The sequence below is a fragment of the Colletes latitarsis genome, chromosome 8, assembly GCF_051014445.1.
Source record: "Colletes latitarsis isolate SP2378_abdomen chromosome 8, iyColLati1, whole genome shotgun sequence".
In the NCBI taxonomy this organism is placed as follows: Eukaryota; Metazoa; Arthropoda; class Insecta; order Hymenoptera; family Colletidae; genus Colletes; species Colletes latitarsis.
In genome coordinates, this window is record NC_135141.1 from 13,639,916 (window position 1) to 13,658,557 (window position 18,642).

Consider the following 18,642-nt stretch of genomic DNA (forward strand, 5'->3'; position numbering starts at 1 on the left):
AAATAATGTACATTAAAGTAATTTGCTGGAACAAGTAGATGTCAATAGGAAGATGGAAGTCTTAAGATTATGCCAGTAAAATTTGAAAAGGATTCAACAACGTAAAGAGGAGTTATCAGACATTTATTAGAAACACGCATGGTAAGCGACTCACAAAAGTATTCGAACGCTACATGTATTATTAAATTATTTAATATTAATATTTTGTTGGACCACCTTTAGCAGCTATAATGTCTCTTAGCCGACGTTCCATACTAGAAACCAATAATTTTGTAATACTACACTCAACGGAGTTCCATATTTCTATAATTTTATTTCTCAGTGTTTGCTTTGATGGTATTTGAAATTTATTTAATCTTTTTCCGATTTCAGCCAATAAATTTTCAATCGGATTTACGTCTGGACTTTGCAGCGGAGTAATTAACATGTGTGGTGTATTGTAGACGATCCATTCTTTTACAATTCTAGCAGTATGCTTCGGATCATTATCTTGTTGGAAGTGGAAATCTTCCAATAATCCTAGTTTACTGGCACTTTCATTAAAATTATTCTTTAAAATATTTAAATATTTATATTTATCAAGTATTCCGTCAATAAATATTAAATTTCCGGTCCCACTGGCAGTAATACTCCCCCATACCATGACCGATCCACCTCCGTGTTTCATTGTTTGACGCAAATGTCGAATTTCCAATTCTGTATTTGGTTTTCTCCACACATAATTTTTACCATTTGAGCCAAAAATATTAAACTTTGACTCGTCCGAAAAGATGACTTTATCCCAAAAAGAATTATCTTTATTAATGTAGGTTTTCGCAAAAGTCAATCTTTTTTTACGATTTACTGCATTAATATATGGCTTCTTTCGCGGTACTCTGCCATGAAAATCATCGTTTCGTAAGATTCGTCGACATAATTCCGGGTGAACTTCTTTATGAAACATATCAGCTACCATATTTGCGAGTTGAGGAGCGGATATAGTAGGATTTTATTTTATTTCTCCTCTCTTCCAGTCAATTTCTTTGGTCGACCTGATCGAGCTTCGTTTGCAAGTGTTCCCTCATTCTTTGACTTTTTTATGATATAATGTATTGCAGACTTACTTCTGTTCGCAATCCCGGCAATCTCGTTATACGATTTGCCGTCCTCGTGCAATCGTAATATTATTTCTCTTTCACACTTTTTGGTTTCAGACGTTTTGGTGTTCATTTTAAATACTATTATGCACACTTTTACGTTGCTGTTACTGAAACGATATCCTAACATCAAGTGAACGTACCAATATTTTCATTTAGCAATGATGTTTACATTCGGTGCAAAGGAAGATGAAAAACTATCAACAGTGTTACAGCGTTCGAATACTTTTGTGAGTCGCTTACCATGCGTGTTTCTAATAAATGTCTCATAACTCCTCTTTACGTTGTTGAATCCTTTTCAAATTTTACTGGTATAATCTTAAGACTTCCATCTTCCTATTGGCATCTACTTGTTGCAGCAAATTACTTTAATGTAGATTATTTCGGCCATTCAAGTTTGCATATGTAAGCGTTCGAATACTTATGTGAGCCACTGTAAATGGTACGGGAAGGGGTTAAACCTAGGAAAATTACTGAAACAGTCTTTCTGATACTACATTAATAAACGGAAAAATACTAAATATGTACGGTTTGAAGGTTAGCGAGAATCCGTTGTTCGTTGTTTAATACTAGATTTACGGAAGCCATCAATTTGACGGATGTCAGATTCCATATTTAAAATTGCAGAACACGTAAATATTATTTTTTAACAACTTATGTTGAATTTGATTGATGCAATGGCATGAATACATATTCTAATTAAAAGAAAAATCGTATTTTAAGGTAATCGTCAACATGAGAGGTATCAATAAATATACGTGTTTTCAATGCCTGTAAATCGTAAATAAATTGATTTAGAAGGCTAATTAACTATGGAAAGCACACATGCAGTTAAGGAATTAACTCAGCTTTCAGATAGTATGAATTTTATTGTAACTTAAATAAAAATACAACAGACAAATCTCAAATGCCGATTTAAGTAAGAAAATCAGCGAGAAAAAAGTATTCATACAGAATTTTGTTTGTACGTGAATCAGTCATATTTATACTAATTAATATTTCGTAGGATATCCGTTATTATCAATAATCGCTTGTAATCGCCTGGGCATAGATTCAATTCAATTATTTGTTACATTTCTCTCCATTTTTTCCCATTCCTCTTGCAAAGCATTTGTTAAATCATTTTTATTTGAAATTTTAGATTTTTGCAAACGATGTTTCAATTCTCGCCATATATGCTCAATTGGATTTATGTCCGGTGATTAAGGAGGAGTCTCCAGAACGTGAGGCGTATTCTATAAAAGCCATTCTCTAATTAAACGAGTCTTGTGGATGGGAGCGTTATCTTGCCGAAAATAGTAATTATCAGAAAGACCTAATTTCCGTGCGCTGTCTTTCAAATTTGATTTTAAAATATCTAAATATTTCTATTGGTCTACTATTCCATCAATGAGATGCAAGTTTCCAACGCCCATACCATAAGGCTACTTCCACTATGTTTCACTGTAGGTCGAATATTTTTGGCCCTTAAAGATTCTCCCTTTTTTCTGTACACTAATTTTCGTCCATCTGAACCCCAAGTATTAAACTTGCTCTCGTCTGAGAAAATAACTTGCTTCCAAAAATCAAACGATTTATTTATGTAAATTTTTGCGAAATTAAGTCTTTTTTCTCTATTCACCTTATTGACGTAGAGTTTTTTCCTGGCTGCTCGTGCGAAATATCCTGATTCTTTAAGTTTGTTTGATATCGTTTTTGGACAAATTTTGTTACCAGTTCTTGCTTCTAATTCCGCTGCGATTTTAGGTGCACTTTCAAATGGATTTTCTTTTATTCTCTTTATAATAAATCTTTCATCCCTTTCAGTTAACTTACTCGGTCTCCCGGAACGACGGATATTTTCAATTAATCCTGTACTTTTGTACTTATTAACCATACAGGGTGTTTGGCCACCTCTGCGAAAAATTTTAATGGCAGATTCTAGAGACAAAAATAGGACGAAAATCAAGAATATCAAATTAGTTGATTAAAGCTTCGCTAAAAAGTTATTAAAGAATTAAATTAAAAAATTTCAAATTATACTAAAAAAATTATTTTCGATTGCAGGGGCCAATTATAATCATTTTTAGTCAATAGACATACCCCCAAAATCCGACGCATTTTCGAGAAAAAAATTCGAAATGGTGTGAAATTTTTTGACGGAAAAAAAAATTTCAAATCGTGTTGGAAAAATTATTTTTAGTTGCAGGAGTAAATTGCAAGCATTTTTGGTCAACAGACATACCCCCGAAATCCTACTCAGTTCCGAGAAAAATATTCCTTACCGAAAATATAATTTCTGGCCAGAAATGTCTACCCGAATTTTCATGCGAGTCTTTAAAACGTCATAACTTCTGAACGGATTGAACGATTTTAATGTTCAAAAAGCCAAACGCTGCGTATTTTAGTGTAGAATATGTAACAATTATAAAAATATTGGAAAGGTGTTCCTTGGCACCGTAATGTTAGAAAAACCCCATAAAAATGGTCCAATTTTCCAGCAGCCATAACTCCTATAATAGTGAATATATTTCAATGAAACTTTTTTCTGAAGTAGAGCTCATGGGTACCTACAGAAAAGTATTAGATAACTTTTCTGGAGGGCGTCAAACAAAATTACTAAAAATGAAAAAGGAATTTTTAAGAAAAATCGACGGGGGGTAGGTGCCTAAATTTTTCAACAAAAAAAAACAAATTTTTAATTTAAAAAAAATTATTTTCGGTTGCGGTGGTCAATTACAATTATTTTTGGTGAATAGACATACCCTCGAAATCCTGCGCATTTTCGAGAAAAAAAATTCGGTACGGGCGAAACTTTAAACGTTAATAACTTTTTAACGAAGTCTCAATCAACAAATTAGTATTCTTGATTTTCGTCTTATTTTAGCCTCTAAAATTTTCCATTAAAATTTTTCCCAGGGGTGGCCGAACATCCTGTGTAATGTCTGACCATAATTGTTACCCTGAGAATTGAAAAGTTTCAAATCATTCTGATAAAATTATTTTCGGTTTGGGGGGTCAACTTGAATCATTTTTGGTGAATACACATACCCTTAAAATCCTATGTACTTTCGAGAAAAAAATTCTTTACCAAAAATATACTGTGTGGAAATGTTTGTATAACTTTTTAACGAAGCTTTAATCTACAAATTGGTATCCTTGATTTTCGCCTTATTTTGGCCTCTAGAATTTCCCATTAAAATTTTTCCCAGGGGTGGCCGAACACCCTGTATATTGTAGGCTAGCATGACTCCTTTTTACTATTTCACCAATCTCGCCAAGTGATTTCCCACTTTCCCATAATTCAATTACAATTTTTCTTTCCTCTATTGTAGTTTCCTTATTTTTAGCACTCATTATGATACAAACTATGATTCTTTAACAAAACCACGCTAACAATTGACGAAATGCTATGAAACAAAAGAAACAGAATTAAAAGAAAGACTAGATTCTCCCAAGATTTTTAGTTTTATTGGTATATTTCGCCGATAGATATTACGTATGAATACTTTTTTCTCGCAGATTTTCTTACTTCATTCGGTATTTAAGATTTGTCTGTTGTATTTTTATTTAAGGAGGTATTGCTGTCTAGACTGCCAATTTCACGGCCCTTTTTGTGATTTTTTTTTTAATGATAGATAGCCATGTTTTGTACTGAGATTTTGTAGACATATTTATTCATCTTCCAAGCATGTACAATATTTTTTTCATGGAAAAATATTACAAATCGGGGGATTTGTAACTTGTTATTTAATGGCTCTTTTGGAAAAGGTGCTCCAATGGCTTCCAGGATTCCAGATAATTTGAAACAGTAGGGGTTAAAGTATCTTCATGAGGAAGGTTGTAGTTATAGCAGGAACTAGGGAGAAGTCGAAATCCTGATAAATATAGAAATGGCGATGCTTGAAGTTTCGAATTTCTATTTGTTAATTGTTCTTTTGTCTTTAGCGTATCAAAAATAATAGTAAAACTCAATATTTTTTTAAAATCTCTAGTTCCAGCTATAAAGGCGTGTCTGCTGAATATTCTCTCGAAATTTGAAGTGAATCGGTCTGCTAGATCTTGAAATATCATGTAAGCCAGTTTACATGCGTTTTTTAAAACAAGAAGCTATAACTCTTGCAATTTTTAATATTTTTTGATGAAAAAAATACTGTACATACCTATGAGACGAATAAATATATCTGCAAAATGTCACTACAAAACAACCTACCTATCGTTAAAAAAAAAATCACAAGAAAAGGCCGAAGATATGACAGCCTAGACAGCAATACTGCCTTAAATCATAATAAAATTCGTACTATCTGAAAGCTGAATTAATTTCCCAACTGCATATGTGCCTTTGATAGCTAAGTAGCCTTCTATAATCAGAGTTATTATTGTTTAAACTGAATGTATTGCGATGTATGGATACTTTTTTCGGTAACTGTACTATTACTGCTGCGTTTATCATGGGGCGTATCCGATCCACGCGGCGTGGCAGTCATCTTTTTTTACTGGAACTTGTTGCAACTGCAAATCGTGTTCCAATCAGTCACTTATCCGTGTGCCATTGACGCGACAATTACTGCTTTACTGAAGCTGGGTGTTTGGAATTCCAAAGATGGTATATTGTAGGACGTGTCATTTATTTTTAAAGATTACTTACACTCCTGGACAAAAAGATAGCACACGTGTACTATCTTTTTGTCCAGGAGTGTAAATTATTCAAATCGCCGCGGAATTTCGAAACATCTACTTGAAAAAAAATTACAGCGACATGAGTATATTGCTTAGGAAGACATTGATTAAATATTAGCAATAACAATATTAAAATGGAACGACAAACGTGATTATCCACGAAGCATTCTGACGAAACTGTGGTTATGCAGAAAAGAGGGAATATTGTAATAAAACCAAAGATTATTGTAGATTATAAAGAAAGAAAGACTTATGTGGATGTCTTTGATCAAATAGCTCCATATTGCAGTCCTCCGTGAAAAACATTAAAATGATATAAAACAATTGTATTTGAACTTTGCCTAAACACAGCTGTTGTAAATGCATGAATTATACAGGGTGTTCGACTACCCCCGGGAAAAAATTTTAATGGGAGATTCTAGAGGCCAAAATAAGACGAAAATCAAGAATACTAATTTGTTGATGGAGGCTTCGTTAAGTAGTTATTAACGTTTAAAGTTCTGCCCGTACTGAATTTTTTCCTCTGAATTTTATTCATGGGTAGAATTTCGGGGGTAGGTCTATTCATCAAAAATTATTGTAATTGGCCCCCACAACTGAAAATAATTTTTCCAAAACGATTTGAAATTTTTTTTTTTCACTGAAAAATTTAAGCATGTGCCCTCTGTCGATTTTTTTTTTAAATTCGTTTTTGATTTTTAGTAATTCTGTTTGACGCCTTACAGAAAAGTTGTCTAATAGTTTTTCGTAAGTACCCATGAGCTCTATTTCAGCAAAAAGTTTCATTGAAATAGATTCACTATTGTAGGAGTTATGGCGGTCGTTTGAAAATTGGACCATTTTTACGAGGTTTTTCTCATTTTGTGGAGTCAAGGATCAACTTTTCGAACATTTTTGCAATTTCTATATATTCTTCACCCAAATACGCGTTGTTTGCCTTTGGAAATATTAAAATTCGCCAATCCGTTCAGAAGTTATGATATTTTAAACATTTGCATTTCGAGGAAGTATTTCTGGCCTGAAATTATATTTTCGGTAAAAAATTTTTTTTCTCGAAAGTACGTAGGATTTCGATGGTATGTGTATTGACCAAAAATAATTGTAATTGACTCCTGCAACTGAAAATAATTTTCTCCAGAATGATTTGAAATCCTTTTTTTGTCGCCAAATAGGCACCTTTACCACCTTGTGGATTTTTATTAAAACTTCGTTTTTGATTTTTAGTAATTTTGTTTGATGCCTTACAGAAAAATTGTCTAATAGTTTTTTGTAAGTACCCATAAGCTCTATTTCAGCAAAAAGTTTCATTGAAATAGATTCACTATCGTTGGAGGTATGGTCGTTTGAAAATTGGACCACTTTTATGGGGTTTTTCTCATTTTGCGGAGTTAAAGAACAACTGTTTCAATATTTTTGGAATTTCCACATATTCTTCACAAAACTACGCATTCTTTGCATTTTGAAACATTAAAATCGTCCAATCCGTTCAGGAGTTCTGACATTTTAAAGATTCGCATTTTAGGGAACCATTTCTGTGACCTCACATTAGATTTTCGCTAAGGAATTTTTTTCTCGAAAGTGTGTAGGATTTCGGTGGTATGTGAAATGACCAAAACTGATTGTAATCTACCCTTGCAACTGAAACTAATTTTTTTAAAACGATTTGAAATTTTTTAATTTTGTCGAAAAAGTCCACCTTCCTGAATTTTCTTTTCGAAAATGCGTAGGAACTCGGTGGTATGTGTATTCACAAAAAATGGACGTAATTACCCCTCACAACCAAAACTAATTTTTTCAGAATGATTTGAAATTTTTTAATGAAGCCTCAGTCAAGAAATTGATATTCTTGTTTTTATTCGTTCTTATTTTGGCCTCAAGAATCTCCCATTAAAATTTTTCCCAGGGGTGGCCGAGCATCCTGCAGGTACCAAATTTCATTAAATTCGGTTGAATGGGTTTTGAGTTATTACGCCCACCAGTGTACCGTACATGGTTCGGGATAATGCCATTTTTTCTGTTATAAGTAAATGTAAACATTTTAATAAAATTATTTTCTCAAGTTCAAGAAATGATTTATACATAGTAAACAGATCATTTTGAAAAAATACACAATCATTTCCTGTAAAAAATTCGTGAAAATACCGCTTGCATACTCAATCTACAGTGGCTCACGAAAGTATTCGAACGCTTACATATGCAAACTTGAATGGCCGAAATAATGTACATTAAAGTAATTTGCTGGAACAAGTAGATGTCAATAGGAAGATGGAAGTCTTAAGATTATGCCAGTAAAATTTGAAAAGGATTCAACAACGTAAAGAGGAGTTATGAGACATTTATTAGAAACACGCATGGTAAGCGACTCATAAATGTATTCGAACGCTACATGTATTATTAAATTATTTAATATTAATATTTTGTTGGACCACCTTTAGCAGCTACAATGTCTCTTAGCCAACGTTCATTACTAGAAACCAATGATTTTGTAAAACTACACTCAATGGAGTTCCATATTTCTATAATTTTATTTCTCAGTGTTTGCTTTGATGGTATTTGAAATTTATTTAATCTTTTTCCGATTTCAGCCAATAAATTTTCAATCGGATTTACGTCTGGACTTTGCGGTGGAGTAATTAACATGTGTGGTGTGTTATAGACGATCCATTCTTTTACAATTCTAGCAGTATGCTTCGGATCATTATCTTGTTGGAAGTGGAAATCTTCCAATAATCCTAGTTTACTGGCACTTTCTTTAAGATTATTCTTCAAAATATTTAAATACTTATATTTATCAAGTATTCCGTCGATAAATATTAAATTTCCGGTGCCACTGGCAGCCATACACCCCCATACCATGACCGATCCACCATTTTGAAAGTGGTGCAAGTCCATTTACTTTTGTTTCGAGAAATTGTGAGAGATTTTGTAAAACTACACTCAACGGAGTTCCATATTTCTATATTTTTATTTCTCAGTGTTTGCTTTGATGGTATTTGAAATTTATTTAATCTTTTTCCGATTTCAGCCAATAAATTTTCAATCGGATTTACGTCTGGACTTTGCAGTGGAGTAATTAACATGTGTGGTGTGTTATAGACGATCCATTCTTGTACAATTCTAGCACTATGCTTCGGATCATTATCTCGTTGGAAGTGGAAATCTTCCAATAATCCTAGTTTACTGGCACTTTCTTTAAGATTATTCTTCAAAATATTTAAATACTTATATTTATCAAGTATTCCGTCGATAAATATTAAATTTCCGGTGCCACTGGCAGCCATACACACTCATACCATGACCGATCCACCTCCGTGTTTCATTGTTTGATGCAAATGTCGAATTTCCAATTCTGTATTTGGTTTTCTCCACACATAATTTTGACTATTTGAGCCAAAAATATTAAACTTTGCACCGAATGTAAACATCATTGCTAAATGAAAATATTGGTACGTTCACTTGATATTAGGATATCGTTTCAGTAACAGTAACGTAAAAGTGTGCACAATAGTATCTAAAATGAACACCAAAACGTCTGAAACCAAAAAGTGTGAAAGAGAAATAATATTACGATTACACGAGAACGGCAAATCGTATAACGAGATTGCCGGGATTGCGAACAGAAGTAAGTCTGCAATACATTATATCATAAAAAAAGTCAAAGAATGAGGGAACACCTGCAAACGAAGCTCGATCAGGTCGACCAAAGAAATTGACTGGAAGAGAGGAGAAATAAAATAGAATCCTACTATATCCGCTCCTCAACTCGCAAATATGGTAGCTGATATGTTTCATAAAGAAGTTCACCCGGAATTATGTCGACGAATCTTACGAAACGATGATTTTCATGTCAGAGTACCGCGAAAGAAGCCATATATTAATGCAGTAAATCGTAAAAAAAGATTGACTTTTGCGAAAACCTACATTAATAAAGATAATTCTTTGTGGGATAAGGTCAGCTTTTCGGACGAGTCAAAGTTTAATATTTTTGGCTCAGATGGTAAAAATTATGTGTGGAGAAAACCAAATACAGAATTGGAAATTCGACATTTGCATCAAACAATAAAACACGGAGGTGGATCGGTATGGGGGTGTATGGCTGCCAGTGGCACTGGAAATTTAATATTTATTGACGAAATACTTGATAAATATAAGTATTTAAATATTTTAAAGAATAATGGTAATTATTTAGATTACGGACGGTACTTCCTATTTCAATGATTTTTGAATATCTTATAGAAATCAACATTTTGAACAACTTTTTCCTATACATATAACCGCCGCTCGGCCTGTTTTCGAGATATTTTCGAAAAACTGTCAGAACTAATACATTAAATTCTCTCTATAAGTGTGCATCCGTGTTACACTTCACGCGTTAGTATGCGATCGCCGCTTTTCTACTGTTTTGCAGGCAGCGGCACGTCGACGTGACCATTCGAAACCTTGTGTACTTCTGGAAATACACGAACAACGATCATGGAATAACATATGGACTACATCTAAGAAAATAAAAACACACGACGTTACCCAAGACTTCTTTCAAATAATGCCTAGCAGCAATATGAGAAGGAAGGATAGGATAATCATGACGAGGCTGAGAACTGGTCATTGCAAACTCACACATGAGTACCTAATTAAGAAAACGGAACCACCAATGTGCACTGTCTGCAGGAAGATCATTACAATCAACCACCTGCTATTCGAATGTACAATATATAACTGTTGGGATCCGGGTGGTCAAGTAATGCTCTTCTAGTATTATAAGAGTTTATTCGTTTACATTGAACTCACGCCGAACTCAACTACGAAGAATAACGGAATTTGCAATGGACTTTTGACTCTTCAACAAGGCGTTAACACCCGCAGACTTCTTGGGCAACTCTGAACTCTCGGGCCCCGTGATCCGGGGATATATATACGTCTACGTAATAGTAGGGGCGGAGGACCCTTAGACTTAGTGACTAACGGGCCTTGTGACTAAACGGGCCCTGTGACTAACAGACGATGACTTATCGATGTTTGGCCTATTGGTCATCCAACATAACACCCAAAGGAAAAGATATAAAATAACATCGGCAGAAGCTCTAATGACAAAGAAGCACGTAGAAAAGATCCTAAACTACCTAAAAGACATCAACATTTACCACTGGATATGACCGGACAGGGAAGAATGAAATAGGTCCTAATCGTCGCTAATGACCCGTGGGTTGATGCGACGTAAAACCCGAATTAAAAAAAAAAAAAAATACAAAATGAAATTATACGAATATTTAAATATATGTAATAATTATAATGATTTAATTGATTTTTTAATTGAAAAAAAGTGATCCATAATAGTATGTATTGCATGAAGTGTGGAAGTGAAAACCCAATGACATTTGACCGTAATAATTTAGTATTTAGGTGCCACAATTATTGCTATTCTAAAAATCGAAATAAGAAAAAAGTGAAAATAAACTGCAATTCAAAAATTAGCGCATTACGTAATACATGGTTTAGTGAAATACGTGCACCTATTCGAGACATTTGTCGATTTATCGGCTACCATTTTATGATAAAACCACCGCGACAAGAATTACTACAAAACGAACTAAACATATCATCGACGACAGCTGTAGACTGGGCCAGTTTTTGGCGTGAGTTGTGTACATTGTGGGTGGAAAAACATTCCGTTCCAATCGCTGGTGAAAATGAAGTCGTCGAGATTGATGAGGCCAAGATTGGGAAACGAAAATTTAATAAAGGACGACTTCTTACGGGCCAACGGATATTTGGAGGAATTGAACGTTCCAGTAAACGTGCCTGTTAGCGGCAGCTTATTTTTAAGGGACGTCGAGGGCAATTAGCTCGACGATATTTCGTTTTCGAACGATTTATGATAGGGACTCGGCCTGCGTGCGGCCCAAGAGGGATGGTCGTAAGGATACAATCCAGATGCCTGTCGATGGCTGGTGACTCGGAGTCACGTAGCTATCGGGCGTCATAGGATTGATTGTTTGAAAGAAAACATGGGTATGTTAGGAAAAGGCAAGCGACCCGACGTTGTCTTGCTTTAAAGAATAGGAACGCTGTTCATTGAGGATCTGGCCACGGAGTGGGGAAGGCGAGGGTGCCTTCTGGTAAGAGGACTAAGTTTTACCTCTTGGCACTTACCCCAGAACCTTGGCGGCGAGAACGTTTCGAAATTTTCAAAGTTTTATTCAAAGGGTCTTCTAGCCGAATAAGCATGGTAAAAGTGCCCCCAAACCAAATGGAACGGGGTTAATACCACTCGATAGGTGGTTCGAAGAAACCCCTTTTCTCAAAGTTTCAACCCGGTATCTCTACTACAGGGGCAGTTACGGGGTGAAAATCATTTTTTGGTTTATCCTTAATATCTCCCGTTCTACTCAATTAAAGATTATGAAAAAAATCATGGTTATTCTATCGATTGATGTACATGTTTGAGAATTTTTTCAGAATTTTTGGATGCAAATTCGATTTATAAAAAATTCGAAAATATTTTAAACGTCTTTTTTTTGTCGAAGTTATCAAGTGACCACATTTCTTTTTATACAGTATAAAGCTCTCAGAAGAATTAATAATCCCTAATTTTTTCAGATTTTTCGAAGGGGTGGAACGTAGTGAAAAAAATAAAAAATGATTAAAAAATAATGAAAAAGCTTTATATTGTCTTAATTACTTACGTGACCATGCTCATATTTTTACAGCTATAGCGTAACATTATGACTATTAATGCGTAATTTTTTCAGATTTTTTGGAAAAGTGCATTATTGTTAAATAAATATGAATTCATATTTCCTACTTCTTCATACCAAAAAAGGCCGCACATGCTTTTAAAATAGATATAATTAAAATATATTTGTTTACATACTTTGTTAACTGGTCGCTAGATGTAATTTCAAATATGTACGTGTGATACTGGACTCCTGTTGATTAGAACCACTACGGCGCGATGCGTTGATCATTTTGGTACAGCATCCTTGTGAATATAATATATAAAATTAATATTATAATATATATAATATATATTATATACATGAAGTTTTTTAAATATTCCTTAAATATTTTTGCTTTAATTAAAATAAATGATCTAAACAAGGTTTACCTGCTATTATTTTTATTGCCAGCATTAATAACTCGGTCTGTTCTTCAATCTTCATCGCTGTCATCATTTATTACAGGATTTACTTTTTCACTTTCAAATAATTTACTCAGTATTTCTGCAGTTTTTATTACTTTTCAAGTGTATCTGGCATGCGATAGATAATAAATTATCGGAGCTATATGGGAGCAGCATCCAATTGTCCTGTTAGCACTATTCACAGAAATATCGTCTAATTCCCGAGTAGCCCGTTGAATTTGATGTATAGTCTATGTAGCACTTGTACAGTTTTTTATTAATATGTCGCGATTGCACTTTGAACTGAACTATATTTTCCTTCTGTTTTAGATAACTGAGGTTTATTTCATTTCGTACATTCATTATTTCGGCAAGATAGGATATTGCTTGGGAAAATTGAAACGATCCCGTAAAAAATATTTTTAGATCTTGTTCGGTCATTTCTGGGAAGTCGAGTAAATCGGTTACTGTTATTTTCTTGAATGCAGCACTGTGAGGAAGGACACAGAACTTACCCCAGAACCGCCAAAAGCAAAACTTCTAACATATACAGGGTGTTCGGCCACCCCTGGGAAAAATTTTAATAGGGGATTCTAGAGGCCAAAATAAGACGAAAATCAAGAATACCAATTTGTTGATGGAGGCTTCGTTAAAAAGTTATTAACAATTAAATTCAAAAGTTTCAAATCGTTCTGGAAAAATTATTTTCGGTTGCGGGGGTCAAATACAATCATTTTTGGTGAATAGACATAATCTCGAAATCCTGCGCATTTTCGAAAAAAAAATTCGAGAAGGTGAGAAATTTTTCGACAAAATTAAAAAATTTCAAATTGTTTTAAAAAAATTATTTTCGGTTACGGGGGTCAAGTAGAATCATTTTTGGTCATTACACATACCCTCGAAATCCTATCCAGTTTCGAGGAAAAAATTCCTTACCGAAAATCTAACAGGAGGCCAGAAATGCTTCCCTGAAATTTCATGCATTTCTTTAAAACAGCATAACTTCTGAACGGATTAGACGATTCTAATATTTAAAAAAGCAAACTACGCGTATTTTGGTGGAGAATATGTACAAATCGCAAAAATATTCGAAAAGTTGGTCCTTGAACCCGTAAAATGAGGAAAACTCCATAAAAATGGTCCAATTTTCAAATAGCCATAACTCCTACAATTGTGAATATATTTCAATGAAACTTCTTTCTGAAGTAGAGCCCATGGGTACCTACAAAAAAGTATTAGACAACTTTTCTGTAGGGCGTCAAACAAAATTACTAAAAATGAAAAAGGAATTTTTAAGAAAAATCGACAGGGGGTAGGTGCCTAAATTTTTCGGCGAAAAAAAAAATTTTTATTAAAACTGAAAAAATTATTTTCGTTTGCAGGGCTCAATTATAATCATTTCTGATTAATAGACATACTCTCGAAACCGTACCCACTTTCTAGAAAAAAATTTGAGAAAATGTGAAATTTTTCAGTGAAAAAAAAAAATTTTTCAAATCGTTCTGGAAAAATTATTTTCGGTTGCGGGGGTCAAATACAATCATTTTTGGTGAATAGACATACCCCCGAAATCCTAGCCACTTTCTAGAAAAAAAATCGAGAATGTGTGAAATTTTTCAACGGGAAAAATAAAATTTCAAATCGTTTTGGAAAAATTATTTTCGGTTGCGGGGGTCAATTACAATCATTTTTGGTGAATAGACATACCCCCGAAATCTTGCACATTTTCGAGAAAAAAATTCAGTATGGTCAGAACTTTAAACGTTAATAACTGTTTAACGAAGCCTCCATCAACAAATTGGAATTCTTGATTCTCGTCTTATTTTGACCTCTAGAATCCCCCATTAAAATTTTTCCCAGGGGTAGCCGAACACCCTGTATAACGAGTGGGCTTAAAAATCAAATTTAACTAATTTTAGTGATTTTGTATCGAAGTTTATGTACCTTAGACTCTAACCTAACCTAATTCATTGATTAGGAATATTAGATTAAGTTAAGTTAGGCTATGTATATGTATTGGTGTCCGTCGGTGTGCTGCTGCCTGCAAAACAGTAGAAAAGCGGCGATCGCATACTAACGCGTCAAGTGTAACACGGATGCACACTTATAGAGAGAATTTAATGAATTAGTTCCGACAATTTTTCGAAAATATCTCGAAAACAGGCCGAGCGGCGGTTATATGTATAGGAAAAAGTTGTTCAAAATGTTGATTTCTATAACATATTCAAAAATCACCGAAATAGGAAGTACCGTCCGTAATCTAAGTAATTACCATTATTCTTTAAAATATTTAAATACTTATATTTATCAAGTATTCCGTCAATAAATGTTAAATTTCCGGTGGCACTGACAGCCATACACGCCCATACCATAACCGATCCACCTTCGTGTTTCATTGTTTGATGCAAATGTCGAATTTCCAATTCTGTATTTGGTTTTCTCAAAACATAATTTTTACCATCTGAGCCAAAAATATTAAACTTTGACTACGTTCGAAAAGATGACTTTATCCCAAAAAGAATTATCTTTATTAATGTAGGTTTTCGCAAAAGTCAATCTTTTTTTACGATTTACTGCATTAATATATGGCTTCTTTCGCGGTACTCTGCCATGAAAATCATCGTTTCGTAATATTCGTCGAAATAATTCCGGGTGAACTTCTTTATGAAACATATCAGCTACCATATTTGCGAGTTGAGGAGCGGATATAGTAGGATTCTATTTTATTTCTCCTCTCTTCCAGTCAATTTCTTTGGTCGACCTGATCCAGCTTGGTTTCCAAGTGTTCCCTCATTCTTTGAATTTTTTTTGATATAATGTATTGCAGACTTACTTCTGTTCACAATCCCGGCAATCTCGTTATACGATTTGCCGTCCTTGTGCAATCGTAATATTATTTCTCTTTCACACTTTTTGGTTTCAGACGTTTTGGTGTTCATTTTAGATACTATTGTGCACACTTTTACGTTACTGTTACTGAAACGATATCCTAACATCAAGTGAACGTACCAATATTTTCATTTAGCAATGATGTTTACATTCGGTGCAAAGTTTAATATTTTTGGCTCAGATAGTCAAAATTATGTGTGGAGAGAACCAAATACAGAATTGGAAATTCGACATTTGCATCAAACAGTGAAACACGGAGGTGGATCGGTCATGGTATGGGGGAGTATTACTGCCAGTGGCACCGGAAATTTAATATTTATTGACGGAATACTTGATAAATATAAGTATTTAAATATTTTGAAGAATAATCTTAAAGAAAGTGCCAGTAAACTAGGATTATTGGAAGATTTCCACTTCCAACAAGATAATGATCGGAAGCATACTGCTAGAATTGCAAAAGAATGGATCGTCTATAACACACCACACATGTTAATTACTCCACCGCGAAGTTCAGACGTAAATCCGATTGAAAATTTATGGGCTGAAATCGGAAAAAGGTTAAATAAATTTCAAATAACATCAAAGCAAATACTGAAAAATAAAATTATAGAAATATGGAACTCCGTCGAGTGTAGTTTTACAAAATCATTGGTTTCTAGTATGGAACGTCGGCTAAGAGACATTATAGCTGCTAAAGATGGTCCAACAAAATATTAATATTAAATAATTTAATAATACATGTAGCGCTCGAATACTTTTGTGAGTCGCTTACCATGCGTGTTTCTAATAAATGTATCATAACTCCTCTTTACGTTGTTGAATCCTTTTCAAATTTTACTGTCATAATCTTAAGACTTCCATCTTCCTATTGACATCTACTTGTTTCAGCAAATTACTTTAATGTACATTATTTCGACCATTCAAGTTTGCATATGTGAGCGTTCGAATACTTTCGTGAGCCACTGAGAGTCTGTTGATGAATTTTCATAAATAGGCTACAAATGATCATTTCATAAAAGCCCTGAATTGAATTCACGAATTTTACAAGTTTTTCTTTCGTTTCTGCCACTCAGCATTTACTCCAACTCGTAACTCCCGATGATAAGTCAAATCACGTATCTTCTCGAACTCTCCGAATTTACAGAGCCTCCTTTCGAAACATTATACTATCGAATTACTGTGGGGGACTAAAGTGTTCGTACACTTGGAATATAGAAGTGAAAACAACAATATTTTCTATATTATTAATTATATTCAAACATATGTTACTGTATATCGTACATAACACTTATAACTACAAATGAGTAAAAAAATGAAGGCAATAACATCATTTAGTAACTTAATATAAATTGAAATTCACAGGACATTTCTGACCGTCATTTTTATGGGGTTTTTCTCATTTTGCAGGGTCCAAATCGATTTGAAATTTTTTTTTTTACTGAAAAATGTAAGCCCCTGCCCCCTGTCGATTTTTTTTTTAAATTCGTTTTTGATTTTTAGTAATTCTGTTTGACGCTCTACCAAAAAGTTGTCTAATACTCTACTTCAGAAAAAAGTTTCATTCAAATATATTCACTATTGTAGGAGTTACGGTGGTCGTTTGAAAATTGGACCATTATTATGGGGTTTTTCTAATTTTATGGAGTCAAGGACCAACTTTTCGAATATTTTTGCGGTTTGTACATATTCTCCATCAAAATACGCGTAGTTTGTTTTTTTAAACATTAAACACACAACTTTAAACATTAAACGACATTTCTGACCGTCGCGTGAATTTCAATTCATATTAAGTTACTAAATGATGTTATTGCCTTTATTTTTTTACTAAAGTAACCCAGACCTAACCCAGACCTAAAGTAAAGTAAAAAAATAAAGGCAATAACACCATTTAGTAACTTAATATGAATTGAAATTTACACGACATTTCTGACCGTCGTGTGAATTTCAATCCATATTAAGTTACTAAACGATGTTATTGCCTTCATTTTTTTACTCATTTGTAGTTATAAGTGTTATGTACGATATACAGTAACATATGTTTGAATATAATTAATAATATAGAAAATATTGCTGTTTCCACCTCTATATTCCAAGTGTACGAACACTTTAGTGCCCCACTGTATGTGAATTGCTGACTATTATTGATTCGCCCGTAGACGATGCCTATCGGTCTAATTTTTTCTCAACAATTTAATTTTAATTTTTGTTATTTCAGGTGGTAACTAGTGCGAGTCCGTCGGCCGATTCCTTAACGGATACGACAAATTCGAGTTTTGCAACGCCGCCCTTCAGTCTGTCGCCCGTAGGAGAATCCCAAGGTTTCTCAAGATGGCGGTCGTCGACATCCTTCGAAGAACAGGGTGTCGAGTTACAACTACCTGAAATTGCTCCGATAGAACTTCCTGAGCCCCGGGAATTGAGAATCCATAGGCAACCACCGCCACGGAACGATTTCGGGTTTTCATTGCGCCGAGCCATGATCGTCGAACGAGGCGCGAGTGGTGTTATGCAAATGAGATCGGTGATCTTCGCGGAACCTGGTTCACTGATACAAAACAATAACGATACTGGTTTGTTGCCTGGTGATAGATTAATCGAGGTGAACGGGATTAACGTTGATGATAAATCACGCGAGGAAATCATAGACCTCATCAAGCGTTCTGCCAACAGCGTCACCGTACGGGTAAGATTTAAAATAATACTAAACAAGTGGTCACACGCAACTGGAAAAGCTGTACAGTAGAATCTCTGTTATATGATTTAACTGGGGGACAAAAGCGTTTGCATAAGAGAATTTTTACCTGTTAACATTTACTTTGATTTAATACTCAAGGTTTT

At 34.1% G+C, this 18,642-nt stretch overlaps 1 protein-coding gene across 2 annotated transcripts in view; it reads left to right on the forward strand.

Moving 5' to 3' along the window:
* LOC143344899 (unconventional myosin-XVIIIa) overlaps nucleotides 1–18,642 on the forward strand; it is a 256,926-nt gene that overhangs the window by 42,818 nt on the left and 195,466 nt on the right. For both annotated transcript variants that reach the window (XM_076771483.1, XM_076771484.1), the window contains one exon: nucleotides 18,020–18,487. In XM_076771483.1, coding sequence (XP_076627598.1) covers nucleotides 18,020–18,487 — 468 coding nt within the window. The remainder of the gene's footprint in view (nucleotides 1–18,019; nucleotides 18,488–18,642) is intronic.